This window comes from Pseudoliparis swirei, chromosome 16 (genome assembly GCF_029220125.1).
Source record: "Pseudoliparis swirei isolate HS2019 ecotype Mariana Trench chromosome 16, NWPU_hadal_v1, whole genome shotgun sequence".
NCBI lineage: Eukaryota > Metazoa > Chordata > Actinopteri > Perciformes > Liparidae > Pseudoliparis > Pseudoliparis swirei.
The window spans coordinates 10,156,196-10,177,011 of NC_079403.1; the positions used below are offsets into that span (position 1 = coordinate 10,156,196).

The 20,816-nt window shown below is 43.2% G+C and overlaps 1 protein-coding gene across 1 annotated transcript; it reads right to left on the reverse strand.

The window, feature by feature from the left end:
• Positions 1–6,879: 6,879 nt before the first annotated feature.
• Positions 6,880–8,369, reverse strand: nanos2 (nanos homolog 2). The gene has a single exon (XM_056434178.1). The coding sequence runs from the start codon at positions 7,423–7,425 to the stop codon at positions 6,880–6,882; it is 546 nt and encodes a 181-aa protein (XP_056290153.1). The 5' UTR covers positions 7,426–8,369.
• Between the last annotated feature and the right edge of the window lie 12,447 nt (positions 8,370–20,816).

The following is a 20,816-nucleotide window of genomic DNA, read 5'->3' on the forward strand; positions in this document are numbered from 1 at the left end:
AAGAGATTTGGAGCTTGATATTGTCACACACACGCACACTTAACGTTTTAAATCTTACAGGTTTAACACACCTGAATGCAGCAACAACATTTTGCTGAATCAACTGAAGTTTAGGCATGTGGAGATAACATTACGAAAATCAAACATTTGGTGACATTTTGGTCACAATAACAATAACAGACCAACAAAATAATGTCTTGAAACGTTTGTGTCCAGCATCAGTCCACAATGCAAAAGCACTTGTTTTTGAGGACTTGCACCTTCGTGGAGAGCTTGTTCCCATCCAATCCCATCAATACTCTTTGAAAAAACTCGAAAGTGTATCTCAGGTCTTTGGGATAGCTCAGGTTCAAACTGTAGATCAGGCCAAACAGGGCTGCGCAGCCATTTGCCACATCTCGCAGGTCTTGCAGCACTGTACAGCCTTCAATGATGATGCAGACATCCTCAGGTGCATCTGTTGCCTCTGCTCCCTCCTGTTCCACAATGTAGATGCCCAAAACCACTTTCTCCAGTCCAGCAAAATCAACATCCTGAAAAGGTCAGAAAGAAACAGTATTAAGTCAAACATCTGGATATGAATGAATATTTGCAAGTGTCTTTAGAGAATAAGACTGGTAATTGTGTTTTTCTTGTCAAGAAATCTAAAAAAGGTCAAGATACACAAGGAATCTACATTATCCTATTAGGAAGTACTTGCTGGTGCCACAGAACGCTATTGTACCATGGTGTGTAGAAACAGCAGGGCTCCAGATCATGCATCAATGGGTGCATTTTTGCCTGCGACCCAATGGTCGCATTTTTAAAATTAGACACAGTGCGAGTAAATTTTTCATCAACTCGGCATTGACAACTCAAATTGAATTTCTCAGCATGCGCCGACATTTAAATTAGCATTTTTTTGTTATTAAATATTTTTGTTGTTTACAAACTTGTTCTACACTTCAGCCCACTACAGTTAGCGGTAATGCCTGAATGACTGGTTTGCTAACCGACATTAACTCCAGAAGAAGAAGAAAGGAGACGAAGAAGAAGGCAGGCCTGTGTGTGTGTGTGGGGGGGGGAGGGCTAATGTGTGAAAAGAGGCGCACCGCAGCGGAGACACAACGAGGGCGAGGGCCGCAGAGTGAGAGGTCAGAGGGATCCTCACCACCGAGCGGCGTCCCCCGAGTTGAATCTCTGGGTCAACTCAGCCGACTCTCACATGTCTGAGCCCTTATAGCCTGATGCTCACGGTAAACGCATTCGATCTGGAGCGCGCGAGGATTTTGATAACGTTAGCGGAAGGATTTAAGTGACAACATCCGGTTTTGCAAAGAAGTGAAAGAACCACGTGAAACAACATCCGTTTATCAAAATAAGATGTCGACAAATCATACACTAACATATAAAAGTAAACAATGAACTGATGTTGTATCTTTATAGATAGTTTCTGAGATTTAGCTTAAATTATGCTAACATTAAAAATGTTTACTGTACCAAGGAAGAGTTTATAAAAATTAGTCAGTCTTTTGTATGTTCACCAGAGTCCTGTGTATAGATTTCCCCAGCAGTTCCAGGAATTGTATGATGCACTTGTGATCCATGCATATCTGAAATCCCCTAATAAATCAAACAATTTTAATGTATCAATTAGGAAATTTTTCAAAGTAAAAGTTCTAAATGTTTAAAGAAATCGGTAATTCTTTAATGTTTGAGTTGCTTTATATATATTTCCTCATAGTCCTAGGCAATAATGCTACACAATAAATAGAATGCTTCAATCAACACCGTGATCGGTGATTGGTATTATCGGATCGGCAGATACTGATTTCAGTGATCGGTGATCGGCACCAAAAACCTGATCGGTGCATCTCTAGAAACCAACACATGTTTTGATTGGCCACATCGAAGTGCAACATGCACATGCTCAAAGTATGTTTTCTCTTCAAATATGTTTAAACTCAATACAGTAACTTCTGAAGAGTTCTCTGTTGTGAATGTTTTGCAGTTCATGAAGGCAAACAGGCATAAGATTGTATATTGTCAAATTATTTATCAGTAATACAGTAGAAATGATGGGAAAACTTTGCAAGTCGATTTATAGTGTGTCAGGGTTTTTCCTGCAGAGAAAATTTGGTAGCCCAGCGCGTCAGTCCGAGCGCCTAAGGCAAAAAAAAGTCTGCGTTGAAAAAACAAAAAATAACTGTGTTCATCAGGTTCATGTCAGCGAATATGTTCTCAATAGTATGTTTCAAGGAGGTGTGCTCATCTGTGTGCGTATCACGGGCGGCCAGCTGCTGATCACGCACTCAATAGCTCGACTGCATGAATAGAAGGTGCGCCAGAGCGCAAAAATTGGGACCACCCAAGACCCATTTTGACCCAGGAAAAAGTGCGCCCCTAAATTTTCTGCTTGCGCCCCTAACATTTTAAGTTAGGAGCGACTGTGCTCCTAGTTAAAAAAGTTAGTCTGGAGCCCTGAACAGCTTCAAAAACTTTGGTTAATGGTTGTGTCAATTTGGAAAATGTGATGCTCAATTGTCATAAATAATAATAATAACAATAAAATAAAGAAAATTGGAGTGCAAGCAATCTTATGAATGAAAGATTTATGAAACGACGATATGAAAACAGTTAAATATTGCATTTTCTATATGAATTAGTTATATCAAAAGCTATGGGATCAACAGTGCCATGCACTTCTTAACAAGGTTGTCAGGATCTTCATTAAAGTATAAGCATAACCCTTTTAGGATGCATTCCCGCCTTACTTCAATGCTTGGATTCTGTGGGAGACCAAAAACAGATGTTTACTGAACTTTTAAAAAAAAGATTAATGCTTTCAGAATTTTAATTTTTAACATTAGTGACAAACGAAGGAAAAGATATATATTAATGAAATATTATTTTAAATGGTGTTAATGATAGATGCTCATGGGTTCATGCTTTTATAATACTATATTTGATTATGATATGGCTCTAAAGCATATTTTAACTTGATTCAAAGTGAAAGACCTAATAATAATAATAACAAGAGGGAAAGAGTTAAACAGTACCACAAAGCTTATTGATGTTAGGAGTTACAATCTGAGGGTTCAGGGTTAAAGTGAGAAACACACACCTGATCCATGGCTGCCATAATCTGGTTGATACTGCGTCCTGCTGCTCCTCCCTTCTTTTTGAAAACCTTCATCAGTTGGCTGGAGTAATGATCCAGTTGGGCCATAAAGGTTGACAGCAGGGGGATTGTGGTAATGCGGGTGAACTCTGCATTTAGCTGCAACAGATTGAAACAGAATCTCACATTAAACTAAAAATTATCTCACACTTTCAACTGGTCACATATTGTGGAAAAGTAAACATAAGCCTGTTATTGGCTATAACTGTTTAAGTGGTGAGTTACTGGTTTGCATTTATGCTAATATACTGTGCATTGTAATACAGACAGATTGACCACATGCATGGGATTTTGTGAATTCATCTGGATCAAAACAATTACATCTATAAAGACGTATTTGGATCCACTTTTTAGAAAATTAGAAGCTGATTAATAAATGTACCACCATTAAAAATGAACATTACCTGACTCTCAGAAAACAGGGCGGGCCATCTGTTTTTGAACTCGGCTATGAAGGGCATATCTTCAATTACTTCTCGTCTCCTATAGGCGAAGGTTTTCTCCATTTTACTGTTGATTAGCTGATGGTTGTTCTTCTTCACCTCTGACGTCAGCGCTTGCCTTTCCTTAGTAACTGGTACCTCGTAGATACAGTCTCAGGGCACTGTTTGCACCTCCACATTCAGGGCCTAAAAAAAAGAGTCAGAGATTAGTAATCCCTTCAGCTGTCAACATTAGTACTGTTTAAATGTAAATAACAGTTAGATATTGGATCAGACCTGTATATATATATTTCTACCAAGAGCAATTAATGGATTTAGGTTATCAGGTGAAAAACTTGCAATCAGCAAACAAAAACATCTCATGGAAAACAAGGCAAACATAATAGAATTAACTATTTAGAATCACTCTAAAATGATTAATTTGATTTTATAATACAATATGAAATTCAAAATGTGAATTTAAAAAAATGAGTAAACCTACCAGAGCTCCCCAAGCTTTGTGTTTGGTATTTTAGTTGACAAAATGATTGAAGGGATTCAGTATGAGCTGGAACAAAAGAAAATCATCTGGTTATTTAATAATTCAAGCAATAACAGTTATGCAAGTCTTACACTTAAAACAGAAGCATAATGATATGCTAAATACAGATTAAATTTGAACACATCATGATAACGTCTTAATTCACCTTCGCCCAATATTCATTTTTACTGAAGAGAGCTTGAACGCATCTTAACGTAACTCAACGGGTCCGTAGGCTATCATTAGCTGCTACCAGGACGAGGGCTGTAACAGCGGCGGCAGCGGAGCGACCGTCTGCTTTGCGGGTGGGCGCGTGTCTATGCTGTGTATATGCTATGTAATAGCATGTAAGCTAGAGTTAGCTTACATGCTATTACATACATGTGGACCTATTTGCAAACGTGACCCGTCATCGTAGGGCCTCCGCCGGCCGGCCTTGTGCCGGTGTTCTGGTGGGCGGTTCCTCCGGCCAGTGGGTTCGCGCAGAGGGTCCCCCGTTACTCCTGTGTCTCTCCCGGGTCGAACTGTTGTAGCGAGCCCGAGACGCCCCGTGTGACGCAGCAGTGCCACGGAGCTCGCGCAGCGGAGCGACGTGTCTCCGGTGCCCCACGCGCCGTGCCAGCTGGACCGCTGAGACTTTCCACGTGGCAGAGACACTAAACAGACCCCACACTTGTCAATCGCCCAACTTCTTCTGTCTCACCGAAAACACCACAGCGCTCAAGAACGACAGTGACCGCCAACCATAAAATATATTACAGCAACGACGGGCAGTTTTCCCAGAATGCGTGATGGCTGACAGACTCCCTTTGCAAGCTCGCTGGTTTTGAGTCCTGTCCGACCAGCGTGATAAAACTCTTCTAGTAGCTCTGACCTATTATTTTTCGGATTTACCCAAGTCGAAAAAAGCACTTATTAACCATGACAAAGCGTTACGTAACGTTAGCTAGTTTAGGGAGAATACACTTAACTTGAACCAGACTAACTTGCATTTTTGCAATTATTTAAGCCAATATGGCTTAATTTCTAGCGCGTGCCTGTTATTTATTGTCCATTAAAAACACTAATAGACAATTGTCCTTCAAAATTCATTTTTATATTATCTTTAAAAATACTTCGAGTCTACAAACTATGTGCGTGTGTGAGATTTAAGCTAACGTTAACGTTAGCAAAGACCGTTTTCCAAATTATCATTATAATTTACGAGTGCAATAAAAATAAATATGAAATAAAAACACTTATTGTCAGCTGACACTTAATTTCACATTATATAAGACAAGACACTTTTGTACTTACCAAATCTTTTAAGGACGATGTCTGAACTCCCCTGAGCAAATTGCGCGCAAATGCCAACGTTCAAACCTTTGAGCTTCGTCGTTACTGCGCATGTCTGAGACGCATGCGCAGCGCAGTCTCAGATATGCAAATGAGACAAGTAAGTGATAAGGTTACGTTAGTTTCAATTGACTCTGTTTTGTAGCCTTGAAATCTCCAACTATTACGTTATTCCAATGAAACCTTCTTATTTATTCTATAAAAACGTAATAATTCTAGTAATTTTAACATAACAAAGTTACACAATTTGAACAACATGGCAATTCCATTTCTTAGAGTGTACTTGTTTACTTAGCTGCTTCAGAGATTAGGATTTTACATACATTAACACATGACCTCAATCAGTATACATTGTTATTGTTAAACTAGACCGACAGTAAATTAAAAAGGTAAAATAATCCCCACTCAGTCACTATAATTAAATTAATCTTACAGTATCAGTTATAATAATCAAAGAAGATCTCTGATTTAGATCTAGATCTGAGTCATTGTTCTCCTGTTTAGTAACACAGACTTGTCACCTGATCAAAGCAGCAGGTGCGGAGAGTTTGTTCTTTTATGATTCTGCTTTAGTGAGTCATGAAAGTCTGACATGTTTGTGCTCTTAGAACAGTTATCTAACTGTACCGATTGCACCGGAATTACTTGAATGTACTTAATTCATTTAATTTGGTCAAATAAAGCTTTTGCTTATTTAGATTAAACATATGGTCTTAAAGTATTAGTTATCATAATCAAAGAAGATCTATGATTTAACACTCTCTAAATCTGAGTCATTGTTCGCCTGTTTAGTAACACAGATTTATCTACTGATCAAAGCAGCAGGTGGGGCCAGTTTGTTCTTTTATGATTCTAATTTAGTGAGTTATGAAAGGCAGACATGATTGTGCTGTTAAAACAGTTATCTAATTGTACCGATTGCACCGGGATTACTTAAATGTACTTAATTCATTTAATTTGGTTTAAAAAAATGCTTTTGCACATATGGATTAAATTTATGGTGTTTTTCTCATGCATACATTTTAACAACCTGTCAAGCCAATAACTAATGTCCTGTGTTTAGCCTCATAGTAAACACTTGTAGAATAAAAAGAGTGCACTATTCATCTTTTCCCATCTTTATTGTTGATAACGTATACAAAAAAGCCAGGTTTTGATTTGAAGTTTCTAAAATGTTGTTCAATGTTTTCTAACATTTATTGCAATGTTGGAACAGGTTGTTGTTGACTAAATAAGTGCAGAGCAAACGGTCTGCAGCAGAATGACAGCGACGCACATCAATGCAAAAACAACAATAACGTCAAACATGAATCATTTCACTTTAAACTTGGGAAACCCACACGAGTCTATATGCAAACATGAACACATGGCCAAAACATGTTTTGGTAATTATTTACAGTCTTTTCCTCTTCATCAGCTTTTCAGTGTCCGCCGAACTGCAGCCGTCTCTCCGGAGCCTCTCCCCGCCGCTCCTTTGGACAGTACCGGCGCGTGTGAGCGAGGTCCCCGGTGGCTTCACAGCTGGGGCAGGTGTAGTTCCAGAGGATGGGGCAGATGACTCTCCCGTCGTCGGCTTTCAGCCTGTGTGACCGGTACACCCTTGCAGATTCCCCGTTCTGCTTACAGAAGCCACAGTAGCCCGAGGACGTCCCGTTGGAGCTGGTGTCTGAGAGGCCGGAGAGGCTGCTGACGGAACTCGTCTCCGTGGAGTTGTGGCAGCTCTTCCGCCGAGTGGGTTGGATGAGTCTCCACGGTGCTGCTGCTGCTGCTTTCTTTGGGTCCTCGGTGTCTCCGTGGGCTCTCTTGCGAGTGTCGCACAGCCTCTCCAGCAGTGTGGCCAGGTTCATGTAGTCGTGCCACATGTCGAAGCAGTCCCCCGCGGGGAGGAGCGCGCTCTGGACCACGACGTGTTGCATTGTTGTCATATTTGGAGGAAAGCAGTTTGTGCGTTTATTGGAGAGTCTCATATTTGTAGACGTGGTGGGCTTTAAAGTGCAACAATGTTTGGATTCAAAAGTCTGTCGACAGATTGATGACAGGTGTCTGGAGAGAAATACAAAAAAAAATTTCGAGGGGGTTCTTTCATCTACGAAACCTGTTGGGTTAATTGACTGCGGTCAACTCAGCCGACACTCGGATCTCCTTGGTCAACTGAGCCGACACTTAAATTTCTGTGCACCTATAGACTGATGTTGACGGTAAACGCATTCGATCGGGAGCGCGCAAGGGTTTTGATAAAGTTAGCGGCAGGATTCACGTGATACAACATCCGGTTTTACGAAGTTAGCGGAAAGAACTACGTGAAACAACATCCGTTTTTCAAAATAAGATGTCGACAAATCATACACTAGCATATACAAGTAAAAAATTAACTGATTTTGAATCTTTATAGATCGTTTCTGAGATTTAGCTTAAATTATGCTAACATTAAAACGTTTTACTGTACCAAGGAAGAGTTTATAAAAATAAAACTCAGACTTTTGTATGTTAAAAAATTCTTGTATATAGATTTCCCCAACAGTTCCAGGAAATGAATGATGCAGCTGTGTTCAAGACAGTCCTGACTTCCATTATCCTGGGAATCAGACATATCTACGGTCCCAATTGGGAGATATTTCAAATTAAAAGTCCTAAATGTTTAAAGAAATCGGTCATTTCTTTCATGTTTGAAGTGCTTTAAATATGTTTTCCTCATAAGACCCGGCATTGACTGATGCAGCTGTGTTCAGGACAATCCAGACTTCCATTATCCTGGGAATCAGACAAATCTACGGTCCCAATTGGGAGATATTTCAAAGTAAAAGTCCTAAATGTTTACGAGTAATCGGTAATTTACTTAATGTTTGAGGTGCTGTTTACCCGGAAAAATCTGGGAAATAATTTGGGAATTGTTAATAAAACATGATTTACCCTTCAACTTCCACTGATATGCATGCAAACTAATATTGTTTCACACACACACACACACACACACAGACACACACACACACTGACAGAAACACATAGACACTCACTGTAGCGGCGTTCCGTCGTTGTTGTTTTCTTAATCCGCTAAAGAGCTGCAGACACAGTGAGTTTCCTCTCACGCGCATGACAGGAGACCGTTCATTTCCTTTTCTTTCGATTTTATTTTAAACAGCAAAAAACGCTGACAAAGTAAACAAAATAATAAACGTTCAAAACGATCTCATGGTCTTACGTTAAAAAAAACTATCTCTCATGTCTAATGCGGCTCTGTTCTTACACCTGCTGCCGTCATGACGTCATTAAATAGCCTGGCTCGAGCGTCAGTCATTAACATAAAGATCTTGTAATATATTCAACTTATAGTTCCTCCAAAATGAGCATAAATCTAAATATTAAATTATAAACAATTCTGAAACTTAAATATACTAAAAAAATTCTTTTTGAAGATAACTATTAATTGATAGAGTGTGTGACCATCATTTTCCTTTCTGAAACATAGTTTTTAATAAATACGTATTTTGACAATACTAACAGAAAACGGACATTTGTAGACACCCAGATAAAAATAAAAGAACACAACAACAACACATAATGACGAGCCCACCCAAAGTTGAGGTAACAGTGCGAGATTGGTTGAAAGAACGAGTAAAGGACAGAGCAGGCCTAAATTGGGCGGAAGTAAGCAAGGTATACAAAAGAGTAGAACAAAGTTGGATACAAAGGGGATGGTTAAGACCAAACAATTCTCTCCCCAATGAGGAAGAAAGAGAAAACATGAGGAAAAGCATAGACAAAGATGTAGAAGATGCAAAAGACAGATATAACAAAATAAAAAAGGGTGTGTGTATGACTTCAACCCGTAGAAAGGCTAAAGTAGAAATAACAGAGGCGGAAGAAGAGGAGCAGGTCAAACAATGGGCCCTCGAGGAACTGGAACGTAAAATAAAATCAATGAGAGACGACAGGATAGAAAGCTCAGCAGCAGGACAACAGCTTATACCCACACCTAAAAACCAGAGAAAAGATAGACAGTCAGCAGAAACCAGATAGTGACGTAAACAACAGTGACAAAACTAGATCAGCGGAGGGAGACAGTGAGCCAGAAGAGCAGGATGACCGCTCTGGAGCAGGTGACTCACCACTAGATAATGCCATCAGCTGCAATGTGTGCGGCAGACTTGAACTCTCCCCTCCCACTGACACCTCCCCCCTCAGAACCAGATCAGGTCACCAGTATGAAAGAAGACGCTCACAGGGCGCACCTGTATGGAGGGACCCCATTTTTTCTGACCTTTCACCTGTCACACAACTCCCTTTAGTGCAAGCCCCCGGACACGCCGCTGGGGTCATGGATTATGTTCCATACTCACCCGTAGACACAACAGCGGTACTGGCGACATTACCCCCCCTGATAAACGGGGCCGACGAGTGGATCGCAGCACTTAAGGTGGCCACTACTGGAACAGACTTGGCTCTAGGCGACTTTCGCCGCTTTTTAGCAGGATGTGTGGGTACAGCGGCCGCACAAACAATTTGGGATAAGATAGGGGTTACAGAGAAACACCCGCATAACATAAGTCAGAATAGATTCCAAGAAGCACTCTACGAAGCATTACGAGGAAAATACCCCAGTAAACACATAGCTACCGCAGTCGAGGATTTTTCCTGGAACACAAAAGAGTCCCCAGTTGCGTTTATGGCAAGGAGTGAAGCTATATGGAGAAAGGCATTTGGAGAGGAACATACACAAACACCCCCAACCAGAAAAATGTATCGAGCCATGGTCATTAAGGGACTGCCAGACACTGTGCAGGCTCAGCTAAAGAATGTAGTGGGACTAAAAAATTCGTCCCATGAAGTGTGGACTGATAATATAATGCACTTCCTAGAATACGTAGCTCCAGAGGTCCCAGAGCCTACTAATGCAGAAGCTCTAAAGTTAGAGCTACTGAGACTACAGATTCAGAATGAAAAGAAAATCGCAGCAGATAATACTAAAATAGCCAAAGATGACAAAGCCCAGAAGCAGCTGGTAGCCACACAAGAACAGTTAGCGAGCGTACTGGAATCCATGCAGGGGGGTCAAAAAATAGCTCCAGTCGTGCAGGCAGTACAACAACAATTGGTCCCCCCCCTCCTCCTTTCTACCCTCCTCAACCCACATGGTCCCCACAGATGATTCCCCAGCCGTTGAATAACGGGTGGTACGGACAGACTGACGACACACGACACCATAACGACTCCAACTATATACCTGGGAGAGGAGGCAGGAGAATAGGCCCATACAATTGCTACAACTGTAATGAGCCAGGGCACTGTGCCAGAAACTGTAAGAGAAAGAGGAACTATTACGGAAGAGGAGGCACAGGAAGAGGAAGAGGAAGATACAGAGGAGGAAGTTATGGAGGACCTGGAGGTTATAATGGACCCCAGGGAAAAACGACAACCTAGGGAAAGATTTCCTTGAAGATAGCATGACTGAACAGTTTTTAGGTTATCAATAGAATCATCAGTGACTGTGACCATACAGACCGAACTGAAAGGAGTAGGACTAAAGTACATGAACTTCTATGACTTGGAAGCTCAGGTCAGACGCCAAACAGATAAAAATAAACAGAGCAGGGAAAAGATGACTTGACCAAAGCAGAAGTAAATGGCACAAGCCACGGTGCAGCAGACTGCAGCACAACTACATGGACCTTAAGTCCCGTATCCAGCTCCTCCTCCAAATCCATAAGCACTGATCTATCAACAGCCACAGCAAGCCACGTTTGCACCGCTTTAAGCTTAGTTCCCTCAAACCTTATGTTCCGCAACAGGCGGGTCAGCAGCCCATAAATGGGGCCCACAACAGAGAGATAATATGCATAAAAGAAGCCCGTTCAGGAGTAAGAGGAGTAACAACTGGGGCAACGGAGGCTTTAGACGAGTATTAATAAATTTTTAATTATAGTCAGGCTGGACATCGGGCTAATTTTTGTCCTTATCCACCACAGGGTTAGCAGTCTCAGTCAGAACCACTTCAGTACTCTCATAATGTCTAACCCCGCCATAACAAGCACCCAACACACAGCCACAGCCACAAGGCAATAGTGATCCACGGCACCAGGCCCGGACCAGAGACACAGAATTAGGCGTGCCCAGATCCAACAGCTGACAGCGAACTGTACTCACTGAACAGAAATGTGCCACACCCACTAGTCACCCAATGATTCAACTGGAGACTAAAGAGACACTGAACAGGAAGCAAAGGGTCCGGTGGGACAGAGTAGATGATGATGACATCACACCTCTGCATGACACCAGCCAGCAGTGGAGACTTTGGTTCAAAGTCCTGCATCCCTACTCGCCACCAGGGGACCAAAGACATTGTGCCCTTAACTACACCTTGATACAAGATGAGATCTGAGATCCTGAGGGACTGCCTGCAACACGAGATTGAGGCTCGTGAAGACCCAGCTGAGGAGGCTTGGAGATCGATGCAGAGAAGCAAGGAGTAGCAGCGGCCGGTGAATGAACACCAGAGCTGCAGATTGTATGCAGTCGTTGACACCGCAGCTCCACATCACAGTGTTTGTCCAGAGTGGAGGCACAGAGAAGAACAATGGTGAAAGCAGAGGTTGAGGCTACGGACTGGGTGCACAAACAAAATTAACACTTGCATTACTCCACATTTGAGAATATGTAAAGAACTGCACACACATCGGAGGTCCAGTTAATATTAGAGACACATGCTTAGCCACACACATAGGAGAGAGAACACTGATCATGGGGACACTGACAACATGCGAAACTTATTTCCAGACACTTTTAGGACTAAAGGGTGAACTGATGTGTGACTGATTCCGATAGCTCCCGTAGAGATAGAGTTAAAACCGCACGATTCCAATTTAATCGTCACCAGCATCCCTTAAGGATGGAACAGACTGTAGATATATTTTTTAAATCATAGAATGGTTGGTATAGGAAGGTGTACTGGAGAGGACGAGGGCTCCCTGGAATACATTAATTACTTAATCTCCTAAACCTGGAAAATGGGCCTTGATATGGGGCCAATAAATAAATTTGTAACCCGTTCTTTAATAATTAGGCCGACTTATTATGATCAGATCAACGTGCTAATTTTTTGTTTTAATACTGTACATGGGGTAAAAAAGTGCGAGTCGGATTAACTAAGGGCCAGGTCAAACTAAATTTTTTCTTGTTCCTTTGTGAGAAGACACGAGGTCAGTGGGGGTGAGACACATTGGCATAGTAGAAGACGCCAGTACGTGGTTGTTGTTGTAAATTACATCCGACACACCAGTTACATGCTGCTGCTGTTCTCACCAACACATTTTGACAATTTGGATTTAAGAGATATTTTTCTTTGAGTACTATTGCCAGTGTTGAAGATATAGTGTTGGGTTTACTATTGATTTTTGATAAACAATAGTGGTTATTATTACAGTAATGCCGTTAGGCGTACGAGTAATTGATTTCTCATCACTGTTTCAGTACTGAGTTTTTATTTGTTTATCTTTTGTTTTTGATTGACAGTTTTAGAGAATAGTGTTGGGTTTACTGTTTTTTGGGAAAAGACAGTGGTTATTATTACAGTAATGCCATTAGGCTTACGAGTAATTGATTTCTCATCACCGTTTCAAAACTGAGGTTTTATTTTAGTCGGTTTCAAAGGATAGTTTTGGGTTTACTGTTTTTTGGAAAAATAGTGGTTATTATTACAGTCGTCCGTTGGACGTACGAGTAATCGATTTCTCATGAGCTGTTAAGAAACTGACACCTATTTATGCGACGTGCTAAATTGGCAGTTTTGGTTAAAGTAACGAATATTCTCCCTTCATTCCTTACCCAAGCACAATGATGACGCTGTGAGTTCAGACAAGACATGGTTCTCCTGCATTGATTTGACAGACGCAAGCATTTTTATTTTATTTCTCTCCTTTCTTCTAGAAGTTGACTGTTTATTAAGATTATTATTATTGAAAAGGATGGATTTAGGAATTCCATCCTATTTCAAAAGAGGATAAAGCACACAACAATCTATGTTGACGCCAGACTATTAAGAGGAGGGCCAGAACAAGTACAGACTAATAGATCAGATATCAGTAGGTTTAGAATCAGTGACTACAACGAGAACCATAAAAATATTTTTTTTAAATCATAAAATGCTTGATAAATGAAAAGATGTAATCTTATTTGTGTTCCTTCCATAGTTGTGGTGATAGTAGATGGGGTTCAACGTCGACAGATTCAAAGAAGAGCCGCCACTCCTGTACACATAACTTGCGAGTGTTTGATCACATCCCATATAGTGCACACATGCACACACTTAAGGTATAGAGTTACAAGACGCATCAGGTCCGACAACAGAACACATTTTAACAACAAACTGCTGGGGAAAGTTGATATGCACTGGGCATAACCTACAAGTTTGGGTCTGTATATCACCCTCAGTCTCAAGGATTGGTCGAGAGAGCCAATCAAATAATTAAGAGGATAATGTGCGAAGGCGCTTCCACTGGTACTGATGACCATGAGATCATTACCAGGGGGGAAGACGTCACCAAGTGAGTTAACAGGAAAAAGTATGCCAGAGCCACCCAGAGATGGAGGTCATATGCCACCTCTGGATGTCTGTAAAATTGAAATGCCAGAATACATAAAAGCTCTAATTTCTCTCTCACCAAAGCTCTCTCAAACCAGGTTGTTCGAGCCCAGACGATCGATCAGGAGGCAGCAGAGCAACCAAAGTAAAAGTAGGTGACTGGGTCAGGGTCAGGGTTCACAAGAGGAAGTGGACTGAGCTTAGGTGGACTGGTCTGTACGAAGTGAAGGAGGTTACTTCACACATGGTCCAGGTCAAGGGTAAGGCAGAGGCACCTTGACACCACCTGACACATTGTGCCCCAGCTACCTGTCCAACAGGGACATTGACAGAAACACAATCAGATCGGAACAGCTGGAAGGCAGACAAACTGTTCTAATGGTCATGGGACTGACCCTTGCCATTATCGTAGGATTAGTCATGTGAGGTTTAGAGAAGAACCTGCCAAAAAAGACATTATAATAGAAAAGATTAGGGAGAATATTGTTTTTAATGTATGTTGCCTGAGAGTGACTGTATGTTAATATTATAGATTGAAGCCAGTTGAATTACGTGAAGTGAAAGAAAAGTAGGAAAGACAGGAAAAGAAAAGTAGGAAAGACAGGAAAAGAAAGGTTGGAAAGACAGGCAAAGAAAGGTTGGAATGACAGGAAAAGAAAGGAGACAGAAAGGAGACAAGAAGGAGCAGAGACTGAGACATTAGAGCTAGAGTTAGGACTGCAACACAGGAAGATGTGTGCAGACAACATCGACTCTCACTGCTCACCGTCTCCTGTCATTAATGGCACCTCGATGTGCAAATGTTTTGTTTTTCCCCATAAGCTGTTTTAGGGTTCGAGCACGAGAGAGGAGGGTGCTGGACGAATACCTGCCTGCTATCAGATCCTAGTAGGATTTGAATATTTCTATGCCCTAGTCAAGGGCCATAGATAGGATCAATTACATTTATCATAACCAGTAAAGATAAATAAAGTTAGATTGGATTGGATAAGTAATTGAGACTCTGTTGGACGACGGATGGCCATTTAATAGATGATTCCTCCCACGGGTGAGAAGCTGTTCCTCCGACTCAGTTAAAGATTGCGAATTCAAGCCTAGAAAGTATTAGATACTTATTAAATATAGAAATTAAAATACAATTTTTCATAGTCAAGTGTCACATTCTGTATAGATCCGGCCTAGTGGCTGTTGTGTTGTGTTTTCTCATTCTACGTGAAGTGACTTAGAATAACAAAGACAGGACGTTTATTGTGAAAATGATTTTAATGCGGACAATAACAAAGACGAGACTCGTATTTTGAAAATACTTGGTTAGTGACTTGACCGGAAGTGACGTTTTGACCGTGGGTTAGTGACATTTGACCCCTCCATTGTTCTAGCGGAACTTTGAACTAATCACTAGGTGTTCAAGGCTGGACTCACCTTTGAGTGAGGATTGGCTGATTTTGAGTCTAAGACTCTGGGGATTAGAGATAGCAGTCTCATCAACAGATATCTCGACGCTGGAAGGCTGAGGAAGCAGAGGAGCCGGGAGCCAATGAAGAGCACGATGCTGCCCATGAGAGTCATGTCGAATCCAGGGCCCATGCGACACCAGTGAAAGAACAACAACAAGCCTGGCCAGGACGATCCAGACGAAATCAAGTCGAGACCACCGGATAAAGACCCCATCGACAGCCGGAGGAGACGCTGACGCTGACGCTGACGCAGAGGAGCAGAGGAGCAGAGGACCAGAGGACCAGAAGGACTTCCAGGACCCAGACCAGGATGAAGCAGATGACGCCGACCAGACAGGGTTGAAGCAGATGGGTTGCAGCGGGGACCGGATCGTCAACTGGTTATCAGGATGCCAACCTGCTACTCACCAGCCGCTAGGATGCAAGACCCCCCCCTGCCTGACCACTCTCAATTTCACCTCTTTCCTTCGACACCTGCACATTACAGATTTAACGCACACAGACATACTGACTTCCCTAGGATGGAAGATCTAAGAGGGTGGATCGGGGCACCACATGACAGAAACCACGCCCCTATTTCCATCCCTAACAGAGAGAGACACTCTCCCCGAGAAATAGGTATCTTACAGGTCTTATGGGACCTTAATCTAGGCAACGAAAGATTATATTTCAGGAGACTTATTCACATCAAATGGCAGAGCTAAGACAGGACGAGGAGACCAGGACACATAGCCACTAGGGAGGCCAGGCCATGACAAGATCTGGCATAAAGAGGGAAATAAATATTCCCAGAGGAAGGGTTCACATCCAGCGGATGTGAAAAGAGGGATTTGTAAAGAATATATATTATAGTTTAGCATAGCTTAGTATTGTTTGCATATAGATTATGTGTAAGATGGAAAACACTGAATGGAAGTTAAAAACTCCAGCGGAGCACTCTGGTGTCTGACGGGTCTAAAGAAAGATAACAGTGACGCTGGGTGGGGTTTTGTTAGCCCCCTCCTCCTTATCCACACTTCAGTGGAAGGTGAAAGAATGTTGGAGCATCTACAAGAGAGACATTCTGGCGCCGGGGCTGATCTATGTACCCTCTCCCCCCGAGAAACGACAGGCACAGATGTCCCCTCTGACCTGATACCCATCTCCTCCCTCTGACCCAAGCAGACACAGATGCCACCCCTGACCTAACTCTCATGTTCTTCCTATGACCCAACACACACACACCATGGGAACAGGCCTTTTTTCCCCCCCTTTTGTTTGGACAGCCTTCTGGGTAAATCCAGACCTCATCCCTCAAACAAGGCGCCTTGCAGCCTACCACACTTCTTTCCTTTTTTCACCTCTTCTATTAACATACATTCATGTGCGGGCCACAACATCCAATGAAGGGACGGCAGAGGCGGGAGCTGGCAACAAGAACCAATGAGAAGACACCGCCCCCTTATGCTCCTGTCCAATCAGAACTGTTCCTTTCGGCTATTTAAAATGGCTGCACACTCTGAACCGGGGTTCCTTCCTTTTTCCAGCGCTGAGGCCATCGGTCAGAGCTCTGGAGGGGGGTCCATGCATGATGTCTACTTGTATCCTGATTTCTGAATAAAACGCTTATAGATGTAACGTAGAAGTCTACCGCTCTTTCTTCCAGTGAGTGTCGTCCAGGTGGTGTGTCGCTGTCCAACTCCAACACACACACAGACAGACACACACACACACACACACACACACAGAATGACAGACACACACTCTCACACACAGACACACACATACAGACACATACATACAAACACAGGCAGAATCTCACACACGCACACACACACCCACACACACAAATACACATGCACACACACGCATACTCTGCAGACTGACCCTTGACCTCCCAATTGTCTCTCAGATATAACCCTTCTGCTTTATATTTAATATATTATATTTACCTAAATACAATACTTTGAGGTCATGAGGGGAATCCCCTCCAAAACTTTCACAAGAGAGAATTGTCACCGTGCCAATAACCCTTATACGATCCTTAAAACCAGTCTTTTAGTTAATTTGTCATACTTTCAATCAACTCAAAGATGTGGATCCTTTTCAAATTCAAAGAAGGGCCTCTGAATATGAATACCCTACAGGTTTGGACCGATAGCTCTGAGTTAAGGGCCCCAAAAACAGGTCCAAAGGGTCAAATTGGGCCTTATTCTCTTAAATTTGCATATTTTTTGACAAGTGCAAAAATGGCCATAATCTCCTAAATATTCGTCCTGGAAATCCCAAATTGAACACAGACACTCAGGACAGGGCCTACAATGAGGTGATGGGGTGAAATTTCCTCCGAAACACCCACAAGAGTTAATTGGCTGTCTGAAATCCAGGACTTGAAGAGGGTGTGTAGTTTAACAAATCTGAAACCCTGTTGTGAGCTTGGGCTGATTTTAACTTTTTTTTCTTCTAAACATGTCAGAGCTTAGCTTTCTTTTGCAGGTTGTAGCCACTCCCAAATGGGGCCCAACCATGTAGGCTGGCAACATATAGCACTTAGCATCCCTGCTTGGGAAGGGTTTAAAAACCCGGAAAAAACAAAATTCCTTCCTTCAAAGGTTAACAACTTCTCAAATGTTTGTACTATATGAACAATTTCAATTGTATTCTACCCCATTTGGGAGTGGCTACAACCTGGAAAAGAAAGCTAAGCTCTGACATGTTTACCCAATTTGACCCTTTGGACCTGTTTTGGGGGCCCTTAACTCAGAGCTATCGGTCCAAACCTCTAGGGTATTCATATTCAGAGGCTCCTGAAAAGAATCCAGATCTTTAAGTTGATTGAAAGTATGAAAAATTAACTAAAAGACTGGTTTTAAGGATCGTACAAGGGTTATTGGCACGGTGACAATATTCTTTTGTAAAAGTTTTGGAGGGGATTCCCCCCATGACCTCAAAGTATTATATTTAGGTAAATATAATATATTAAATATAAAGCAGAAGGGTTATATCTGAGAGACAATTGGGAGGTCAAGGGTCAGTCTGCAGAGTATGCGTGTGTGTGCATGTGTATTTGTGTGTGTGGGTGTGTGTGTGCGTGTGTGAGATTCTGCCTGTGTTTGTATGTATGTGTCTGTATGTGTGTGTCTGTGTGTGAGTGTGTGTCTGTCATTCTGTGTGTGTGTGTCTGTCTGTGTGTGCATGTGTAAGAGTGTGTGCGTATGAGAGTGTGTGTCTGTGTGTGTGAGAATGTGTGTGTCTCTGCCTGTGTGTGTGTGTACGTATGTACTGATACTGATGGCGCCGCGGACGGCCGCCTCGGTGCGTTGGTGCGCGATGTTTTTTGTTGTTTTCGTCTTAAATACTGTTTTCTGCTGTGATTCCCGGAGCTCTTTCACCAGAGAAGAGCTCATGAACATCAGGGGAACAACTCCAGCGGATTTATTTCCAACGTTTTTAACTTCTGTGGAGTTACTGGACATTTTTGTAAAAGGTGTGCTCACCTTGCCCACGCGGTGAGACGCCGGAGAGGAAACGCTCAGGGCGCTTATGCGGCTACGGAAACGGGATCTCGTACAGCGCTGCCGGGCATATTTCTCTCAACGTCCGCTCACTGTGCAACAAACTGGACGAACTCCAGCTGCTGGTGGGGAGAGACAGAGACTTCTCCTCATCCTCTGTCCTGTGCTTACGGAATCATGGCTAAGTGGATCGATACCAGATTCTGCGCTCCAGCTCGCTGGCTTCCAGCTGTTCGAGCGGACCGGGTCACGGAGCTCTCCGGAAAAGCAAGGGTGGAGGAATCTGCTTTTACCTCAACAACGGCTGGTGCAACGACGTAACGGTGATTCTACAGCACTGTTCGCGGACCTGGAATCTTTATCATTCACTGCAAACCCTTCTACTCCCACGTGAGTTCGCTTCATTCATCCTGGCGGAGTTTACATGCCGCCGCGAAACGTGCACGAGGCACAACAGACCCTCGCTGAACAGATACGGTGTGTGGGCGGACCTTCCCGGACTCTTTAGTTATTGTACTCGGGATTTTAACAAAGGAAACCTCAGCCACGAACTCCTAAATATAGACAGTTAATTAAATGCCCTACCAGAGAGAAGAGCATTCTGGACCACTGCTACACAACAATCAGCAGGGCCTATCACGCCGTCCTCGAGCTGCACTGGGAAACTCTGACCACGTCATGGTTCATCTGATTCCCTCATACAGGCAGAGACTAAAGCTCTGCAAACCTGTGGTGAGGAAGTTCAAGAAGTGGACCAGTGAGGCTCTGGAGGACCCCTACGGGCGTGCTTGGACTGTACTGACTGGGATGTCTTCAGGACTGCTACCAACAGCATGGATGAGTACACAGAGGCTGTAACTTCCTACATCAGCTTCTGTGAGGACAGCTGTATTCCATCCAGCTCCAGGGTGAGTTATAACAACGACAAACCCTGGTTCACAGCGGAGCTCAGGAAGCTAAGACTGCAGAAGGACCAGGCATTCAGGAGTGGGGACAAGGACCTGTACACAGAGTCAAAATACAGGTTTAGCAAGGCGGTGAGAGATGCTAAACGACTGTACTCTGAGAAACTGCAACAGCAGCTCTCAGCAAACGACTCTGCTTCTGTCTGGAGAGGGCTCAGGCAGATCACCAACTACAAGCCCAAATCACCCCACTCCATGAACAATGTGCTTCTGGCAGACGAGCTCAATGAGTTCTACTGCCGCTTTGAAAGACAATGGAGCAGTCCTGAGACAATCCCCCACAGCCCCATCAACAAGCCACAGACCATCAGCCCACCCTCCCCCAGCCCATCAGGGGCTCACACCTCTGGAGCACCCTCCATCTCCTCAGCGACGACCCTCGTCATCCTGGAGAGAGACGTCAACAGGCTGTTTAAAAAGCAGAACCCCCGCAAAGCAGCGGGCCCGGACTCCGTCTCCCCCTCCACCCTGAAGCACTGTGCTGACCAGCTGTCTCCGGTGTTCACCGACATCTTCAACACCTCCCTGGAGACATGCCACGTTCCAGCCTGCTTCAAGGCCTCCACCATCATCCCCGTCCCCAAAAAACCCAAGATCACAGGACTCAATGACTACAGGCCCGTCGCCCTGACCTCTGTGGTCATGAAGTCCTTTGAACGCTTGGTCCTGTCACACCTCAAGACCATCACCGACCCACTCCTGGACCCCCTGCAGTTCGCCTACAGAGCCAACAGGTCTGTAGACGATGCAGTCAACATGGCCCTTCACTACATCCTCCAGCATCTGGACTCCCCAGGAACCTCGCCAGGATCCTGTTTGTGGACTTCAGCTCTGCTTTCAATACAATCATCCCGTCCCTGCTGCAGG